The sequence below is a fragment of the Apteryx rowi genome, unplaced genomic scaffold, assembly GCF_003343035.1.
Source record: "Apteryx rowi isolate R43461 unplaced genomic scaffold, aptRow1 scaffold_188, whole genome shotgun sequence".
NCBI lineage: Eukaryota > Metazoa > Chordata > Aves > Apterygiformes > Apterygidae > Apteryx > Apteryx rowi.
The window spans coordinates 391,802-412,565 of NW_020448174.1; the positions used below are offsets into that span (position 1 = coordinate 391,802).

Genomic DNA, 20,764 nt, shown 5'->3' on the forward strand with positions numbered 1-20,764 from the left:
GCGGGTGCGCCGTGCCGCGGCGTTGGCCCTCGCCCGCCCGAGGGACGCTCTGGCGGCCGTTTTCGCGAAATAAACGTTTTGCCGTGTCGGAGAGATCGTATCTGAACGTCAGAAAAATCCAGCTCTGAGTTCCTGAGGAGCCAGTCCTGTAACTTCCTGCGTGTGTCCGTGTTTCTGTGGAGATGGAGGCACTGCCTAAAATTTGCAGGCACGTACAGGATTGGACCAAGGATGGAAAACAATGTTTATGCTGTAAAGTTTAAGTGAGCGTAAGCAGATTTTGCGGAAATGTTGAAAATACTAGCTGCCTGGAAATGTATTTTGAACTTTTATTTTTTTGTTCTAAATGGAAAAACTAAAAAAAGTACCAAACTTAGGAGTGTCTCTCACTAGCTTAAACTATGTAACTGAAACTTTTTTCCTCCATGTGCCCCCCCCCTTTTTTTTTTGACAAAACGTATTGGAGCACCCCGGGATGAAAAAAATAAGGCACAGAAATGATTTACACTTGCACTTTTTTTTTTTGGTGTGAGTTAACTTTAGTGCGTGCTTATATATTTTCAGGGTTTGTATTCATGATATSTGTTTTACAGTCTACTTACTTGTTTCAAATATTGTGAATGTACCATTTTTTCCCCTTCAGTTTTGCAAAACTTTCTGGAAAATTACAATTATCTTTGATACATTTATTCCTTTTTTTTTTTTTTACAATTATTGCTTAAGAAGTATTTTTGTGGCTTGTTTTTTGTTTTGTTCCAAAGACAAGCTTCTGTTTGGTTCAAGTTAAAATTTGATGGACTGAGGTACCAATTACTGCTTTCTGTCTTCTTTTTAACAGTTATTAAGCCTTTATACTTACCACTGTTAAGAATGCCTGTGAAGTACTCGCAAAGTGAAGATTTAAAAAAAAAAAAATGGTTAGGAGGAGTTTGATTGCAATCTGTTAATCCCACTCATAAATTTAGAATTTGTATTGTATTCAATGGTGTTCTCTGATGCGAGAGAAAGTAGTACATATTTACAATTTTTTCTTCTCCACTGTTTTAAAAATGGATACAATATAAGATTGAAGGATTTCAGTCATGCTTTTATTTATACCTTTTAAAATATCTGTCCTTTTGTTTCCAGACCTTTTTTCAGTATTCCTCCTGACTGTGGCCTTTTCCAAGTTTTACATATTTACCTCTTCTGTGTGAGTGGAAAAATGTTAAAAAGGCTGTTGAAGAATTGAAGTCTAGTCTATTCTTAATGAGTAAGTTTGACTTCTTCTTTGATAAAGTAAACTTAAAGATCCCTGGGATTTTTTTAATAATACTAGTTAATAGTTTTATTTATTATGTTGATGGTGTTTGTAGATAGTTGCATGCTATCCAAATTACCATTAAACTTTGTTATTATTTTGTGGTTAATCAGTTAAAGATCTCAAAACAGTTTGGGTATGTCCAGCTGAGACACTTTGCAGAACATATTTATGTTTTATCTAATTAATGAAAGGATGCCCAACTGAGGACCACATCAGCCCCGCATTAAAAGCTTGAGGTTTGTTCTCTGCAGCATGCTGCATTCACTTTTGGTTTTTATAGTGTAAGTTGTGTAAGTATTTCAGGTTTCAGTATCTGACAGTATTCCCTTTTAATTTGAACAACAAGCTGCTATTATTGGGATGATGTATTATATGATGCAACCTGTAAGCTTCATGTGTGGCATCTCTGTATTTAAAAAAAGTTCTTCAGTCAACACTCCCAAGTCATATTTTGGTCACTTATTCTTTATGTTGGAGTTTAGCTTGCTCCTGTTCAACCTCAAGGGATTTGTCACTGGCAGGAGAAGGCATTATGATACAGTATTTTTTTGGTGCAAATGGAGTGTAATATATATGAATTGTTYTTTTCTTAGGGCTAAAAGTAGAGTAATATCACATGTATTAATCTCCAGTGTGGAAGACAGGAAATGTATTGTTGTTCAATTAAAAAAGAAAAAAAAAGAGCATAAAGTGTTTCATTGTAATTTTGAGAGACTCCCAGTGTGATGTGGTTTCTTATACTTGTTTGTTTTGAATATCAAATGTGTAGTTGAAACGTTTGAGGTCTCATAATTGAAGAGCGCARTTAATTGAATTATAATTGATAATGAAGTCTGTATAAAAGGTAGAGATGTTTTGCTTATTTTCAAGAATTGCGTAGAATTGCTAATATCTTTTTCTAAGGAATACAATAAAACATATACTAAAAAATGTGTTTTGCTTTTCTTGCTACTGGGATGCGTAAACATGGCCTTGAAAATATTTCAGTCTCCTTTTTTTTTTTCTTTTTTTCTGTTGGGTGTTTACATGTTTAATACTTGATACTCCCATCTCACAGGATTATGGGAAAATGTTTGGAAGACCTTAGTGGTCATGCTTATAATGGCTTGCAGCTCTTGTGCCTCAAYGCTGTGAGGAGAGGATGTGATCATTCTTTCAGTTTAAATGTTAATAAATAGGATGATCTAATGACTTCCAAGTCTGCATTTCTTCAGAGTGGGTAAGGGAATAGGGGAGCGAGAACTGCTGATCAGATTTCAGCCAATGCTTTACTAACTTCTGCTACTAAAGAAGAAARTGACGCTATGGCTCTTCCACTATGGAAAGAATATTTAGTAAAAAATACTATATACTAGGAAAGAGTGAGTGGAGTACAGCTTCTTGTTCCTTTTCAGTTTCACTTTTTGAAATGGAAATGATTTTCTGTGCTATTCCATTTCTGCTGATTTATGCTGACATGTGGGAGTGTTGTTTGAGCGTAGACTTCAGCATAAATTGTCGGTGCAGCCTGCTATAGAATAGCTGACATTAAGTCTGTAGAAAGAGAATGATACTGACCATACCAGTTTGAGCCTTTTAATCCATAGAGAAGTACTGTTGGTAGTCATACTCATGTTCTGAAAAAGATTGACCTATACGCAGGAACATATGGTGAGAAACAAAATTAAACTTCTATCTATTGGCTACTTTCTACTATTACACTTCCTTTATGTGATACTAAAGGTGGCGTCGTGAAGCATTCATTGTGAATGAGCTGGTTTGGCCTTTTTGTGTGTGTGTGTGTGTGTGTTGATAAAGGTCATTTCTCCGTTAGTGAAGGAAATCTTTTTGTTCAGGATTTTTTTTTTTTTCTTTTTAAGGGCAATAGTTAGCTACTATGAGAGTAACAGCCTTTATTAGTTAAAAAAAAAAAAAAGTTGAATTTGACTTGTTTTTAGTACTTCAGCTAGGCACAATTAATGATCCATGTCACAGAGGAGGTATTGAGTTTATATTTGCATGAAAACCTGGGTTTATCAGATCCTGAGTAAGTGCTAACTTCGTTTAAAAGAGAAAATCTTAAAAGTTCTGATGCTTACAGTGTGTCATAGTGGGACAAAGGTTGATGGCATGAAGTATCAAAATGTTTTCCTCTTTTTCAGTAGATGTCCCTTAAAGCTTTTTTTCCCCACTTTATAAATATTTTGTTTTTTAAAAAATAAAGTTATAATACAGTGCCTCTTTTTTGCCTCATGCTTTTTTCTCTCAAATGGTATTATAGCAATGACTTCAAAGATTGTCGTGTGTTCACTGATGAATTGTAGTGAGTGTTCTAATTGCATTATCTTTAAAAATAATATTTGCTATGTTTGTTCTCTAATTTCAGGAGAATAAAATGGGGAAGTTCTAGAACCCTGAGGATAATTCAGCACAGTAGTTTGCTGCAGGAACTAAGACTAATCTCAAGAATTCATTAAAAAAAGAGAAGGAATACTTAAAATCATGCCGTCTGAGAAGGAACAGATTTTTTGTGATAAAAAGCAAATTAATTTGTTAAACTGCAATGCTGCAAAGAAACTTTCTATGGATCCTACTTTGGAAAAAGCACAGGTGAATGATACTTTGAGTATGATGCCTCAACCAACAATTGTAGATGTCAGTCTCTCTTATGAACTGAAAAATGTGAAAATTGATTTGCCCARGGTGAACATTCCAAATGAAGTATTAATGAAACATGAAGTTGATAGATTTAGAAAACTATTTCAGTGTAAACAGCAAACTGCAAGGAAGTCTTTAAATCTAGAGAAAATAAACGGAAGCAATCCCAATTGTTCAGAGGGAAGTCACTTGCAAAATAAACCAGAAGTGCAATTTGAGGAAGGGTTGAAAACGACAGCAAAGATACTTAATTTCACTTGTACAAAGTGCAAGGATAATGTTCGATACAGCCCAAATGATCTACAGAAACATTTTCAGCTGTTACACTATGGCGAGTTGCCTTTGTATCCTTGTGAAATGTGTAACTTCTCAGCTAATGACTTTCAGTCATTTAAACAGCATAGACGCACCCATCGCAGCACTTTAGTAAAATGTGAGCTCTGTAATGATGAGCATATGTACACTCTGTTGGATTTGACAAAACACTTCACAGCAAAGCATTGTGTAAATGGTCACTTTCAATGTGAAAAATGTGGGTTTTCTACCCAGGATGTGGGCACGTTTGTTCAGCACATTCACAGGCATAATGAGGTTCCATATAAATGTGGAAAATGCCATCACATAAGCTTTACAAAAGAGGAGTTCCAGAAACATCTTCTTGTCCATACTGGTACGTTTCCTTTTGGTTGTCAATACTGCAGTTACAGCACACCACGGAAAGATTATCTTTTAAAACACATTATAGCTTTGCACAGAGACCAYCTGTATGCAAAAGAAAAACTGGAAAAGGATAAATGCGAGAAAAGAATAGTAAAGACTTCAGCAGGATTAAAGCTCGTGTTAAGAAGGTATAAAACAGGAACATCAAAGAAAGCACTGTGGAGACGCAAAAAAATAAGCAGTGGAAGTGACAATACGGAAGAAAAAAATTCACAAATATTAAGAAGTATGAATAAAATCCACCTGAAACCTGAGGAGCTGAACCAGTTTGTAAGAGATGTGGAAACAAATGAAGAAAAAGATGAACTTTTATATACTGAAAAGCATAACTTCACAGGTGGAATGTTGTCTACTACTGCACAGTACAATAAAGCAGATGATGGAACAAGTTATGGCCTGGGATTACTGAAGAATGCTGTTCATGGGCCCACGGTATTGATGGTCAAAAACAATAAAATATCTGTTCCAGCAAATTACAGTGCTAAATTTATGGGATTTAAAATGGTAGATGGAAAGCAACATATTGTTATAAAATTATTACCTACCAGTAAGCAAAACTCACATTTGTTGGGTCAGAAAGCTGATCCAGTTAAAGATGGCTCTACATCTTTGCTACAGACTGCTGATCCCTGTAGCTTGTCTTCAGGTGCTATATCACATATGACTGATCAGACAACCTTGAAGAACAATTCTGTTCACCCATTAACCTCTACTCCATTTTCTTTTTCTGCTCCTCATTCAGGAAAAACAAAAGTGGAAAAACAAAATAACTCCTTATTGTATGGTAGAAGCATTTCCCAAACTGTAGCACCTTCTAATGTAGCTGTGGAAAAAAGTTCAAATCATTTGCAAATGAAGTTGGGCTCAACTGTGCCTCCATGTGATGAGGTGACAAAAGTTGGAACTCGAAGTAATATCTCATGGGGGAGCTATAGTCCTCCAAGTCATCCTCAGGTATTACCACCTACTATTACAAATACGCTTCATTATGACCCTATGAAAATGCCCTTCTTYCCTGAATTGAAAATACAAAATGGTGGCCTGAACAATAGTAATGGAACTAATAATCTGTATTATTCGCCTTCAGTTGATTCTTCTAATGAAGGGTTGCTTTCTTTCCATAATTATTCTAAAATGGACACTTCAGATAACCAGTGTAGCATTTGGATGTCAACAGATGACAAAACTAAAGAATTTATATCCAGCAAAACACTTTCTTTTCAAAACAGTAGGAGAGGTGAATCTGCRTCTTCATTTTCAGAGTCAGTGAAAGGCTTAAAACCAGAAAAAATTGTGTCACCTCAGTCAAATATTAATAAAACTTATGGACACATAAACACTAAGAATAATTGTATATCTTCTAAAAGCCAATCTAAATGTGTTATTRACAGAGAGTGTTTTATGGAAGACCAGCATAGTAGTGGCCAGCAGTATTTGGACACTAACATAAATCAAGGCTTTGAGAATGTAGCGGAGAAATTTCAAGAAAATGCCTCTGATTGTGTTAACTCAGCCTTAATGCCTAAAATCACGTCAGTTTTCTCATTACAGAGTGAACAGGCAGCTAATTATTTGTCACCTGAAATAAACCAGTTATTGCAAGATGTGTTAAAAGTGAAAGCAACTACTCAGCAAGAATCCCATAGCAAGTCAAATAACTGTGTAAAACTGTGTTCTGACAAGTTGCTCTCCAGTCATGAGACAGGAAATAAAACCTTTATGCATTTAAAGAGCTCAGCAACTGCATGTGGGTTTCAGAGGCCTCCAGCTAATGTAGGCTTTCATTTGTATAAGAGAGAGTTGAACTCAAGATGTAGCACAAATGAAGGTATACATTGTGGGAAAGAAAGAAAGATACCCAGAGCATCATTTGATTCACAGGGAGTGGATAAATTATCCAGAACTGCAGGTGCTGGTACGTTGCTTAAAACCCATGCAGATGCAATCGTGACGCAGCAGTTAATAAAAGATAAAATGTGGTCTACGACCCAAAATCCTAGTAGCTTTTCACCAGTTCATCAAGAACAGAAGAAAACCCTTCTAGTTCAGTCCCCACCATCAGGATTTTTTGTACCTTTGCACCTTGCTAACCAGCCCGGACTACAGGTTGTTTCAGGAAAATCTCTTCCATCCASCAGTTCATCGGATGGTCATTTGACTAAAGGTGTACCCGCATCTTTTGTTTTAAATAAAGGACCTGGAATGATTTTGACTTTTAGTGGGGCAATTGGAACAGTTGCAAATGTCCCTAGTGATAGTTCTCAGGTTTTAGGAAGAGTTGCATCTAGAGAATATGGTAAAATAACCATACCAGCTTCAAAAAYGGATGTGAGAAATGACAGTTTTAGAAGTATAAGAAGTTCCGGTAGTAGGAGAGCRTGTAGTACAGCAAACGACTCATCGAATAGCATGCCATTCAAAGGACCTCTTGTAATTCCAAACTCGTCCGAGTCATCTATGAAAGGAATTTCTTCTGTGAAAGTGTTAACAGAGCATCAGGATGCTGTCTTTCGTTCCTTGGAGTCAGTAAAAGAACAGGAAGTTCAACAGAAACAACATGTTTATGCGCTTTTGCCTGATGGACAGCAGGCAGTTTTTCTGAAATGTATGACACCAAACAAGCCTGTAGTACATAAACATAGTGTTTTTCAGGATAATGCTTATTATCAAAATTGTCAACCAAAGAAAACTGGAGCCATGCAACAAAAGCTTTTGGTGAAAATTAAGACTTCTACTTCGGAGTCACTGGCTGCTGCAAATCGGTCAGTAGGCAGCTCAGTGCCCTCACTACAGTTGGACAACATGCAGTCCCTTACTCCTGCACTAGCACAGAAACAAGCTAATCTTACTTCTAGTGATGCCTTAATCTTACCAGGTAGGTTAATGCCAGCAAATGCCTCTGTGGCAAGCTCTAATCCAGCATGTTGTATTCGTCCTGTAGAACCTGTACATTCTGCCAAACCTGCAGGGACACGGTTGCAAAAAGCTTCTGCCAAGAGTACGCAAGTAATAACAGCTAACAATAGGAATAGCTTTGGTAGTCAGAAGTCCACATGGAGCACCAGAAACAGAATTACAAAAGTAAAACCTCGTTTAAAACGAACTGGGCCTAAAAATTCAGAAACTGTGGTTTTGCAAAGAAACAAGAATTTCAAACGAAAAAGAAAGGATAATTACTCAGAACCTCCAAGAAAGAAAGTAACATTGCACAGAAAGTGTAAGGAAAAGAATCAAACTGGAGTTGTTAGTGAATCAGGTGGCCCTTATAAACCAAGGGCATCAAAAGAAACTGTGAGGACTTTGAAACTACTTCCTTTTAATTCTAAACAGCTTGTGAAATGCCCTCGGAGAAATCAACCAGTTGTTGTACTTAACCATCCTGATGCTGATGTTCCAGAAGTTGTAAATGTAATGAARACCATTGCTAAATTTAAAGGACATGTTCTTAAGGTTTCATTGTCAAAAAGAACTATTGAAGCTCTTCTGGAGCCAGCTTTCTGCAATCCTTTGGACCTAACTACTGATGATCTTTCTCAAAAGAGGCACAGGACAATAAAACCTATTAGCCCTGTAAAAGAAAGATTTGTGTTAAAATTGACACTGAAAAAGACTAGCAAAAACAATTATCAGATTGTGAAAACTACCTCTGATAACACCTTGAAAGCTAAGTTTAGCTGCTGGTTTTGCGGTAGAATATTTGACAATCAGGATAATTGGGTAGGACATGGACAGAGGCATCTGATGGAGGCTACTCGAGATTGGAATTCATTAATGTAATGATGACCAGTGAAGAAAATAAATTTTAAATACCATGCAGTACACCTTTTAAAAAGAGAATCTAGTTGAATTATGATACGCAAGTCATTTTGTTTTGTATTTCAGTATTGTAACTGAAATTTAAATATAGTGCAAGATGGTTATATTTTAAAAGGAGGAACAGATTCTCTGTTGGCATCAAGCTTTGAGATACATCAAGGAGCTTTGTGGTTTAGATAACTTGTAACTAATTGAAAATACAATTCCATAAAAATATATATTATTTTTTGTTACTACTATCATGTCCTATATTTTTATTCTATGGAATGAGTCTTCAGGGCTTTTGTTCTGTACATATTTAAGAAACCTAAACATGTAAATATTTTTATACTTTTCAGTTATTTGGTATAATTTTTGCACAGAAGTTATCCCCCTCCCCCTTATTTTTCAGTTCTGTGCATGCACTACTAAAACCAATTTTTAAATTTTTTTTCAACTACACACAGCTGTTATCCTGGGATTTTTTTTCACTTGTTAGCTCTTGATTTTATTTTTCAGGGATTGAACACTATTGTTAGCAAGTGCCTAAAAGATGTGAAGCAGTTTACATTATGTCAACTGTGTAACCATAGGTCCAAATAGGGCCATTTCCCCAATAGTTTCATTTAAACAAAGCCATATGTGAATGCTTTAAGCTATACTGCTATGCACATGACACTTGTACTATTTCTGTGCAGTTTGTCTACTTTCTTAGTGAAGTATTTTTCATATAAATTAATAAAACATGTTACGATTGTGTTTAATACAGTGAGCCTGAGGATGGAATCAGTTGAAAATATACAGTATATATATTCATAATGTATATGGTGTTTAAGAATGGTGAACATTCCTAATCTGTATTGACTCTGTCACTATTAAATTTGATATAACTTGTGTTTACAGAATATGACTATGAGCATTTATAGAAAATATTTCTGTTTTGTTTTATACTATGTCTGGCACAAACCCTGTAAGAGGGGCAGCATATAATGAAGTGTAAAGCAACATTTCAGGCCCGTAGCTGGATAATAATTTTTTTACAGGTGAAAGTAATGTGTCCTCACAATGACTACATAGTAGTTTCTACTGTTGCATACTCAGATGAACTGCTTTTAGGGTATTTGGCATTTGGCAAAACCCAGGCTTCAGTTATTCCTCCCTCATTTTAATGGCCAGTAGGGTAATACTCCCAGGAGCCTGCTTGCTTCCTATTTGTTATTGTAAGGATAAGCAGCGAAGGAGAATGAGCTTCACTTTGCTTAATGTTCATATGAGGGTATGTGAACAAAGGTCCTTATCTGATCCATAGTGATGATGGAGTCTTTGTCCTCCAGATTCTTAATGAATCCAGAAGCTGGAGTGAGCCTTCAGTGGGAGTGCCCTTAGCGTATGGCACTTGGTGTCCATATTAGCCCTTACATGCAGTTTGATTGAGAGGTGAGGCAGTGTACAGTTCACGTCTTCCCTTGTAGCTGATGGTGTCGTCCTTCATGAAGCTCATGGGACATGTTCAAGGAAGAGCTTGAATAACTTTTTTATGGATATCATCACTGCAAGGTCAGATGGGAGATCTTGAGGTTGCGAAGAGTGCTGGGATCCATCTACACTGGTCAAGTAAGCTTGCCAGGAAAGGTGCTCATATCTACCCAGTGCACTCTAAATTTTCCCTTGGTGAAGAATGCGGGCAAGGTGTTTCCAAAGCCAGCTTTACACATGTTCTGCAGGCAAATAGAGTTGGCAGTGGGTGTTCTGGGTTTGCAGCCGAATGCTGTGCTACGCAACAGCATAGGTGTCGTCACAGAGTTTTGCCGAAGTACTGGAAGATTACATCTTAGGTGTGTAAGTCAGCTTCCAAAAGTATTGATGGAAAAAAATTGTCAAGATTGAGTACTGGACTTGGAAAAGGCTGGGGCATTTAAATCACTGAGATTTTAGATTGTATGCAAGTCCAATGGTAGTTCTCTGTGACTGTTTCCATAATGTGAAAGTGGAGCTTGACCTGCTGTCAGTGAAGTAACTAGAAGTCCCTTAGGGATGTCACTGGGAACAGAATTAGATTCATGTTACATTTAAAAAAAAGGTTACAATGAAAATGATTAAAAAAAAACCTTTGGTACTTAGATATGCTTTTTTTCTTAATGTGACCATGGGCAGGGAGATGCATGCCAGCTCTGTAGCTAGAGAGCTACATATAGGAGTCAGTTTACTTACCTGAGCCAGTCAAGACAGCATAGTTTGGGTTGAATTACTATGCAGTTGGAGTGCTTTATATATCAAAATTGGCTCATTTTGTGCTACAAAGTGTGCTTGAACTGTGACATGAGTTCTGACAGGAACTTTGAAGAAGACTAGTGTAGTGATGAGGAAGTTTGTTAGAAAAGGCATTATGAAGAAGCATTAAGCTTTTTGGGTTGAAAAGATCTGTTGGCTACCTTGGCTTGCTCTCCTATAAATCCAGAAATTGAACCCCTGAATCCCAGACACTGCAGTTGCCGTTTCTGGCAGAAATATCTGTGAAGTTTGTTGCTAAAACTTACCTACTTGGTGCTGGTTTACCAAGGATGACAGATTTTTGTTACCAGTTACTTAACACTGAGGTAGAAGTCTTGCTGTGGAGTTAGAGGGTTTTCTCTGTATTGATGAATCATGAGGGTGTCAACATACTGTCATTTCTTTTTTTTTTCACCAGTTTGTTTTCCTATGAATTTGGGAGCCTTATACAATACTGTGAAGAACACTGTAAAATCAGGAAATGTTGAAATAAGGTTGCTTTATATGATCTTAATTCATTGTCATGTGTTACTTTATCCATGGACATCTCTCATTCAGTACAGAGAACTGTTGCTCACTAATGAGCAGTGATTTAATATTTTGTTTCCCCACTCTTAACTATGTTCCTGTATTATTTAATGCACATTGCTCAAGTATTGTTCTGAGTATAGATTTCTTTTTTTATTATGAGCTTTTGTATAATGCTTCATTTGAAGTCTTAAGAGTTTGGCACTGCTGTAGATCACATTCCAAGGAATCGCAGGTCAGACTTCCATTAAATGAGGTATTAAAGATCACAGTTACAGATCATCAGTAGAAAGTTAGGCTTAAACAAACTGACCAGCATCACAGCGGATGTGTAAATGGTGCAGGGAGTGCAGGGATGATACACAGTTCTTGAATAAAATGTTCAACTGCCTTAACTGTATGAGGCTACCTTTCTACAGGCAGACTCCTGCAATGTTTCTTTACACCTTTCTCAGCTTCTCCAGCAAGCGGGCAAGGCACCCTACAAACAACAGTCTGTCATTACACAACTATGATTTATCCCCAAAGTATCACTTCTGAACTAAATGAATTATATAAATCTATATGGAAAAACAGTAAATGATCATATATTTAATGCCTGTATTGTAATAGATATTGCTGATGTGACAAATTAAGGTTGCACAGTTTTCTCGATTTGAAAACCATTTGATTTTTGATTGTTTGACTTTGCAAATGTAATATTTTAAGATAGCTTGTAATATTGTGCAGATAGCAAGATAAAACTCTAACTTGGCTATTGTGTTTTGGGACATAAAAATAGGTGTAAGAGCAGGGTCAACAAATGTTCTTCTTATGAGAAAAACATGTAAACATGGATGTGGCCTAGTCCTTATTTGTACAGTGTTTGTGTGTTTCTGACTATGTAAAGTGGCCTTAAAGGAGGCCTAAAATCTAGCCCATTGTGTATTCTTTATAACATCAGTAACTCATTTTTTCTACTTCAATAATTCCAACATTTTAACAAAAAACTTGTGTTTAACATTTGTTCCAGGGCTGTTGTCATGTGAGACTTTTTTTTACAACATTTCATAAGAATCTCTGCCTGCTGCTGGTGATTTAGACTGAAGGAAGAATGTAGTTTTGTAACTAACTTGCATGCCTGAACACTCAAATTTTTGAGAATGCACGTTCTTACTCCTTTCATGGAACAACATTGACAGGAATAATTTGCAATACTCATTGTACTCTCATTTCTGTATCAGGTAGGCAGAAAAGACTTCATCCCTTATGTACCCTAGTAAGTGTGCTAGTTTGCCCTGAATTCTCAAACAAGAAAAAAAATTGTTCTAACTTCATTTTAAAGCCAGATTTTTAGTTCTATAATTTATTTTACTCTTTCCTTTGTCTTTTTAGGTCTTCAGTTAATAACAGTTTTCCAGACCATAAATGTATATAATAATAACAAAGCAATATAGGGGGAGAGGTGTTGATCTGTCAGAGATCAGACTAAAATACCTGCTACCTGGTGAGAACACTTCACAGCTTTAACTAGTGGCAGATGCTGGCACTGTAGCAGTTGTAAGAAAGTTTCAGGTACAGTATTTCATCAAGTTACCATTCCTTAGATTCAGTATTGGCTGTTGAATCAATATGGCCAGTATTTTTAACATAACATGCCCCAGCCTCAGTACTAGTATATCTGAGGTTCTTGGAAAATGTAGATCTTTTGCTCCTCCCACACAAAACTTTCTTCTTTCCAGCTTAGATCTTGTTTCAGAATATGTCTACACTGCAGGCTGCCCCAATCAGTTATAAAACTAATTGGGTAGTGGAAGCAAAGTAACTATTTTGCTTCCCGTACAACACCATGAGCATATGAAATGCGTGAGTGCATACTGTTGTGGTTTTTTGCATGAGGCCTCATTTTGTGCCTAGGATGTTCTCATCTCAGGATGAATGGATTGTTTTGTGGAAGAAGGTATTGCCTGTTAAATCCTTGCCTCATTTTGTTGATGAAATTGTAAAGTACCCGTGTAATAGGGCAGAGAACTGGTAAAAGGAAAAGAGTTTTGGGATGAATGGTTATCTGGAGCATATTATGGTATTTGTAGATCAGCCATGAAATAACGTAGTGCGAGTGCTGAATGCTTAGAGCTGAAGGTCAGTGGCTGCAGTGCTCTGAGTATATGAAGTGCTCAGTATTGCTCATTACTTTGAAAAATCTGGTACTTAGTCTAGCAAATGGAAGCCCACAGCTACACTTGAGTTTCACTTTTCCATGCCTTTTTCTCCCCAGTTGTAGAATGACAGTGATACCATATCTTTACTTCAGAGAAAATATATATGAAGAACCTAGATGATACTTTTGTGAGGAGCATCATATAAAGACCAACCAGAAACAAACAGTTGTTTTAAGAACAAAGGTTAAATGCTGTGGAGCATATGAGCGAGTAAGGCAAGGACTGTATGTGAATGGGAAGAAAGCTAAGTATGAAGTGGCAGCTTATTCATGGAATATTGTCTGTTGTGAGTATTGCTTGAAATGGTAACCTTCTGAAGAGATGTTTGATTTAATTAAAAGATATGAGAATACACATGAAGGAGTAAATCAGGCTTGTAGATGCAGCAGTAACTTTGCCTTTTGTTAATTTTGAGGCCTTGACTTTGCAGTCTTTATGATCTAAAGCTTACACTAGTACTAAGCATAGTAATAGTATAACACTAATTAATACTAATTGAATAACATATTAAACACAGAATTTATGCAGTACTGTAAATAGTATATAATAAGGTTTGTGTAAAGTCTGTATGTACATATTTCCTTACCTGACAGTATCTCATTTGCTTCACATATGGAATAAGTATTAACCTGTATTGCACAGGAAAGAAACAGGCCTAGCAAGGTAGACAGCTATGTGCTGAACATCTTTCTTCTATTAGTAAGCAGTTAATTCTAGAAAACAGTTGCATTATTTTTAGAAGTAATTGCTCAAAATCACAAGAAAGTAGTTGCAGAATACAGCTACAGGTGACTTGCTGAGACCTCTATCAACCTTACAGATCTGGGCCCAAGTTTGAGCCCAGTTTAAATGCTTTACTGACAATCCTAGAGAATACTGCCTGATCTAGAACAAAAAGAACAGAGCAGATGTATATAGAGTGTCAGTTTTGGAAAAAACCTTGATTGATGAGTTTTCAAATCTAGTGAAATAAAACACCTTTTGAACTAATTAACAACAGTTCCTAAGGAGTTTTTCATTGGTGCAATTGATGTACAAAGATTATAAAGCGTAAATCTAAAATTTAGAGAATTGTGCTTTATTGTACTGCATTTGTCTTTAGGTTTTACCAGCTGAGATTCCCTCCATTTAAACTGTTTATACAGCATCAATTAAATTTTCACCGCTTGCCCCAAACCTTTTTTGAATCTTTATCCTTTGTGGACATGACAGAGTTTGTTCACAGTAATAGAATAAGTAAACTAATGTGATAGAACAGGTTTACAAAAAGTTATTTTTTGTCTGTTAAAACTGATTCTGCAAGAATTGAGTTAGTTTAACAATGAAGCAATTTGCTCAGGCCTTCAATAGTAATAATTTGAGGACAGCAGATTTTAAGAATTATTAAGCCAAATGTGTATGCTAGAGATGTAAAAAATGATAGGTTTCATAACAACAGAATTTGTGAATGAGCTTACACAAATGTATACATTAAAAACAAATCAGAGATAGTGAATTGACCCTTTCTTGTTGGAAAGATGCTAACAAGTGTCAGCCAGTAATACTTCCATACATTACTGACTTTACAATATTTTTAATTTTATTTGCACGTTGAAAATACAAACAAAAATATTAATGAAGCACCGAGAGTAAAGCTGAGGAAAAGGACAATGCGTGTTCATTAATCTCAAAAATTCAGGCAGCTTTATTGCCACTAATCACATGAAGTACAGTCCTACTTTCAGCTTGTACACAGTGGTACCTTAGGTTTAGTTGCTCTAACTTCTGGAGCTGTGCACTTTACAAGGAAATTTCTGAAAGCTGTGATGTGTGGTAAATTTAACAAGTGGAATGAGTAGGTCACTGAGTCTTCTCACTTTTAAAGTGAGAATGTCCTACAGGAACTCTATCTTTAAATAGCAGTCAAGGAACCAGGCTGCAGTATGCAGTTGTTGTTGACGTGACTTTGAATACCCATGTTGTCATAGATGCAAACCACAGATAAGACTATGTCTGCTTTGGCTTCTTCTGTTAAATCTGAATGTTTTTCTGATAAAATGACACGGGGTTGAACTTTATGAACTGCGTCTCTTACTATTCAGTGGATGTTCTTAAAGAATATTCTCCATCACTTTGGATAATCTTCTTTAATACCTGATCCACAAATTTTGGGATGTTGCAGGAAGTGATTAAGAAAATCTTGTTCTCAGCAGTTCAGTTTGATTATGAAACTCTTACAATATGTTTCAGTTTTGTTGAGTCTTTTGTGTTGTTTTGGCTGTCAATTAGAACGAGGGATGTGCGCTGATGATTCTCTACTATTTCAGCAACACTGTCAAAGCGCTGGATAGAGAAAACAAAAATGAATTAGTAGTGTTAGCTTCCTTTAATGCTCTAACATTGACAGTAATTACTGTATTATCTTTTTCTCTTTGGTTCTCCCACCACTGAAGATGGTGGAACTGAGACTCTCATTATCAAGTGAGATGCTCTGCCTTTTAGTAAGAGCACTAGTCCTGTATTTAGTCCTGATTCTAATCACAGATTAAATTTGGGCAGTGGAAGAGATTACTGCCACTAGCTGTCTCATCTCATGCTCCTTTCCCTTTGTGGTTGCTGCCTGCACAAACTGAACCATACAATTTATAACCTGKCATATTAAACTGACACCACTTTCAGCTTACTTTAATATACCAAGCTGCAAACTCTGGCAGTTTTGGATCTGCTTGATTTGTGGTTCAGCCACCTGATAGAGGACTGGTGATCTCTGGGAGTAAGATGGTACAGACAGCTAGCAATGATAATTGTTTCAGCCATGCAATTTTAATCCCTTTGTCAATGTGAATTAATACCCTGAATCTGCAAGGTCTGTTGCTTTTCCTTTTGGTTTTCAGCCAAATACATATATGGGACTGTATCTTTCACTTCTTCCCTGAGGTCATTTTTGACCCTTTGTTGAGGGCCAGATGAGCTCCAGGCTATTATTTGTTCTGTAGCCTCAAAATGTTGCCTGGGAGGCAGATAATTAGGCTCAGGAAAGCCTTTCACTTCCCTGAAAAGCCTACTCTATGCAGTGATAAAACCCAATTTTTATTGGTATTTGGATTCCAAATCTCTGTGCAGCTCTCAGAATAATTATCTGTGTGATATAATAGCCAAGCAGTGATTTTTACACTCTGGAACTAGAGTGTAACATTTTCTTTATGTGAAAATAGGATTAAAAGTACACTCATTCTTTTTTGATAGGGGTTTGAGAGAGGGAGCAGTGATGATTTTTTTTTTTTGGAAAGTTATTGGCATGTAGCTATTCTTCCTTGTTCTTCCTTTACAGTTTTCCAAGAAACTTAATTGGAGCCCAGGTAAAAGGTGAACAGAGGACTAGAAATGACTGGAGAATTTATCTAGTAATTGCAGTTCTGATCCTCATAACTGCTCAAAATGGTTATATGAGTATGTTTTAAACTAGATCTGTGGTTTTAATTAGTTACAACGTGCAGTAGCTGATGTTACACTGGTTTAATTTGTCTGGTAAATCAGTTATCATATAGGGTATATTTTTATCTTGATGCATAAAGAATCCTTTTGGTCATAGTGCAAAATACCTTAATCCTTGCTTATAAAGCTATGTAACTGAAAAAAGTAAATGTGGAAAAACCACCCTCTCACCTCTTCACCATTTTTTTCTCTGCCCAGTGCATATTGTCGTGTTGATTCAATAAATCGTATAGGGATGTTGTATACTCTTCTGTTATAAAACACAACCAGTGTGTATGGTTGCCTTGAATCCTGTCCAGAACTCTTTCTTATTAGGAAAGATCCATCCTAAAGAAGGAAAAGAAAATAAATGAGTGTATTCAATTTATTTTTTCCAACAGCTTAGTCTGTTTTTAGCTTCATGTTTGTATCTGTATTAGCATTAAACCCTTTTCTCCCATTAGGGAAACTTCATAGCAGGAGATGGGAAGTAGCATGTATTCCTGCTGTCCAAGATTAGCTTACAAACGCGTCCTTTAAGAGCCACCTTTGCTGCTGCTTCTGCCTGTTCTCTCTCAGCCAGAGAAAGGAAGAAGAAATAAACATGCAGTGTCAGCACTCTGTTGGGGTCCACAGATGATTAGTAAATTAAGTTACTGTCAGTAGCAATAGGTAGGCAAGAAAGCAGTGAGAGGTAGAAATAGTTTCTGCAGAGCTGTAAAAAGTGCCCTGATCATGATCATCACCTAGTGTCACTGACAAYGTAGCCCAGTGCTCACTAGCTAGCAGTAGCCTATGCTGATGATAACCTCAGGGCTCTGCCCCTCTCTCCTGCTCTGTGGAGTGATACAGAAGAGAGGTCTCAAGAGTGGAAATGTACCTCATGCTGAGGATGCAGCGCTACATGTGACTATTCCCTTTTGTGACATTAGTTTCATGTAGACAGACAAAATAGTTTAGGCAAGCACTTAAATTCTCCAAATAGCTAAATGCATACTGTTGCTGTTTCAAAATGTGTAGTAACATCGGCCTTTCTAAATAGTAACTGTTTTTACATGAACCATTGGACGCTGGTGGTTAATATTTGGGATGGAGGTCATTTAAAAGCCGCGGGACTTTGCCTTTCATTTTAGAGAATGCATATGAACTATCAGATCTTCCTAGACTCTCAGCTTTCTCTCCAGTGCACTGATCTTTGCTCTGAGTTCCACTGATGATACAACTTTGATTGTCTTGGGAAGGAAAGCATAGAAGTTAAGAGTTTCACCACAGTAATTTCTTGTTTGACAGCATCTGCATGGGATAGTATTCTGACCTGTTCAGCATACAGCTCACATTCTTAGAATATATCTAGCTGTCTTTCCATTTTTTTTATTTGAAAAATTTCCTAAAACAGATGATATTCTTTAAAAGTTTGATATACCTTATTTGATCGGTACAATGCATCTTCTGCTGTTTTTCGATCACAGGTAGCAGCATACCATGCTTTACTATGAACACCAGCATCCTAGAGAGAGAAAGAGAAAGTGTTACTTGTGTGACATCATTGGATATTACTGTCAAACAGCACTCATAAAATAATAATAATAATAAAAAAGAACTTGGGCTATAGGGGAGTTACTACTGAATAATGATGACTGAAGAACTCAAATACAGAACACTTCAGGAAACACAGAATTCAGACAAGCCTTTGGCAGGAGCTCATGGTTTTCATTGGCTAGAGGCAGTTCAGAGAAAAACTACTGTGTCAGAACAGGGGTAATGGATGTATAATAGAAGGCTGATATATGAGAGAAGAAAAATACCCTGAGGAAAGTCTTCAGGTACAGCTGGAGGGCAGTTTGGCATTTTTAAAGCAGAAGGCTATTCCAGTAGAATTTCAGGAGGGCTTTCAGGAAATGTTGAGGAGTAGTTTGACATTAACAATTTAAATGCTGCTCAGCTGTGGCCTAGCTCATAAAATGTCCAGATTTGTTAGGTACGTAAGGTTTTGTGAAGGAAATTTTCCATATGCTTAATGCTATTTGTGAACATGACCAGGATTGCCTCCATCTGGATAGTATGGAGGTAGGCTAAGTGCGTCTTTGGCTCTCTTTGTTGTTATTAAATGAGGATAAATGGATGGTGTCCCACAAAACACAGGAAGCATTAATACCTTCCATCTACTTACTCAGCAGTTCAGCACTCAGTACTTTCACTTGAGACGTATGAGATTTGGATTCAGTTGAGGTTCTCTTGTTGGAATGAGTCTGAATATATCTTCACATTTAAAACAGTGTTCCTGACTAAAAGGCATAAGCTGCCTCATGTTTACCATGGATACCATGGACAAAGATTACATCTGTGACAGAATGCAGAGGGGCTGATATTTTATAACATACCTCTTGGGTACCTTATTTGTGTGGCATGCCCCTGTCAACACCTCACCAAGATTACCCTTCTCTCCGTTTATTGCATGCTTGGCAAGGCTCTGTACAGTGACTGGACTTGTCCAGGAGCTGTTCTTCCAGGCAAAAGCACTGGACAAAGGACTTCGTCATGGGGACATAGGGTTGGATAAAGATACAAATTAGGAAGACTGGCAACCCAAAGATAGGTGGATCCTGTTTTAGAAGATAAAAGTTCTAGTAGCATAAGAAGTGTAAAGATAAAGAGATGGGAGGAGGTGATGGCAGTTGGGAGTGAGTGTGGTAAGAGATTATGATTCGGGTATAATAGGATGTGGTAGAAAACTGGGTAGTAAGATGATTTTTTGGGGGTACATTTGGGAACAGGAGCGGAGTTTAGGGGTAGGGTGTGGAGGGTGAAATTAGAGAGGTACAGAAGAAAAGACACTCCGTAAGACTGTAAGGGAAGGACAGGAATGAGGGACTAGAAACAACATGAAACCTGTGCATTATCAGGCTCCAATAGCTAGAACTAATAGTTTATAAAAACAGCAATCATAGAAAGTGAGCTCCTGGTGAGGAGGGTAATGCAAAAGCTAACCCCAGTGAACGGAGGGGCTTTAGAAATAGTGCTGATAGTGTTTCCTAATGAGTACTTCTGGGTACTGGCCTTCCTGCTCATTTGAATGGTTTGCTCCAACTCTGTAATAGAAAACTTATGATAAAATTCCTTTTTACAGAAGGTTTATGAAACCAGTCTGTCACCTTTGTACAAAACAGATTAAAGATGAAGTTGTATATTATGGCTGAGCTAGTCTAGCTGGCTCATGGTGGCCAAAAAGGGAAGGTCTCGGCCTCTCCCTTATGCTCGTTCCGTCGCTCCTCTGACCCCAGGATGAGATAGTTTGCTTTGATAATTGCGGAAAAGCATGTTACTTTTTTTGTTTTTCTTGTTTTGCGTTTGACTGCCAGGTTGGTTTACTGTCAGTTTAATGAGTTGGCTCATCTCACCGCAGGCTTAGAAGACCACCACAGTAGCACATGGCTTGGAGTGGGGAGGCAGTGAGGAAAGAGCAGAGCCTCCTTTTTGTGGGCATGAAATTCTTGGATTGGCTCAAGCCATATCATGTAACTTTACCCCTAGAGTCCTTCAGTGTTTCTCTCCAGTTGCACTATTAATTGGAAAAGCACAGGATGAGAGGAATTGCAAGTATGCAAGGTGCTCAGCCACTGTGGGAATGCATGCATTCAACTGAACAAGAAGGAATTGACTGCCCCAAACCCTTCTTTCTTCCCAGCACTATCTGTGGGGCATACTCTGGGAGCAGAGAGCTGCTGCCAGTGTTTGGATGGGAGCCAAACAGGTAATGGACCTACAGTGGCATGAAACAGGTCTGGGAGCACTTGTGTAGTACAGCAAATGGTAGTACTGCTGTACATCATAATTGGTGGGAAATAACACCAACTTC

At 37.3% G+C, this 20,764-nt stretch overlaps 2 protein-coding genes across 8 annotated transcripts in view; one reads left to right on the top strand and one right to left on the bottom strand.

The window, feature by feature from the left end:
- The first annotated feature begins 220 nt into the window (after positions 1-220).
- On the top strand, positions 221-9,344 carry ZNF518A (zinc finger protein 518A). Its single transcript, XM_026061946.1, has 3 exons — positions 221-269; positions 1,129-1,252; positions 3,669-9,344. Exon 3 carries the CDS (start codon positions 3,785-3,787, stop codon positions 8,435-8,437), a length of 4,653 nt encoding a protein of 1,550 aa, XP_025917731.1. The 5' UTR covers positions 221-269; positions 1,129-1,252; positions 3,669-3,784; the 3' UTR covers positions 8,438-9,344.
- Positions 9,345-14,517: 5,173 nt separating this feature from the next.
- BLNK (B cell linker) overlaps positions 14,518-20,764 on the bottom strand; it is a 103,619-nt gene continuing 97,372 nt past the window's right edge. For all 7 annotated transcript variants that reach the window (XM_026061940.1, XM_026061941.1, XM_026061939.1 and 4 more), the window contains 3 exons: positions 18,332-18,415; positions 17,101-17,256; positions 14,518-15,777 (listed from right to left, as the gene is read on the bottom strand). In XM_026061940.1, coding sequence (XP_025917725.1) covers positions 15,658-15,777; positions 17,101-17,256; positions 18,332-18,415 — 360 coding nt within the window. In that variant the 3' untranslated portion in view covers positions 14,518-15,657. The remainder of the gene's footprint in view (positions 15,778-17,100; positions 17,257-18,331; positions 18,416-20,764) is intronic.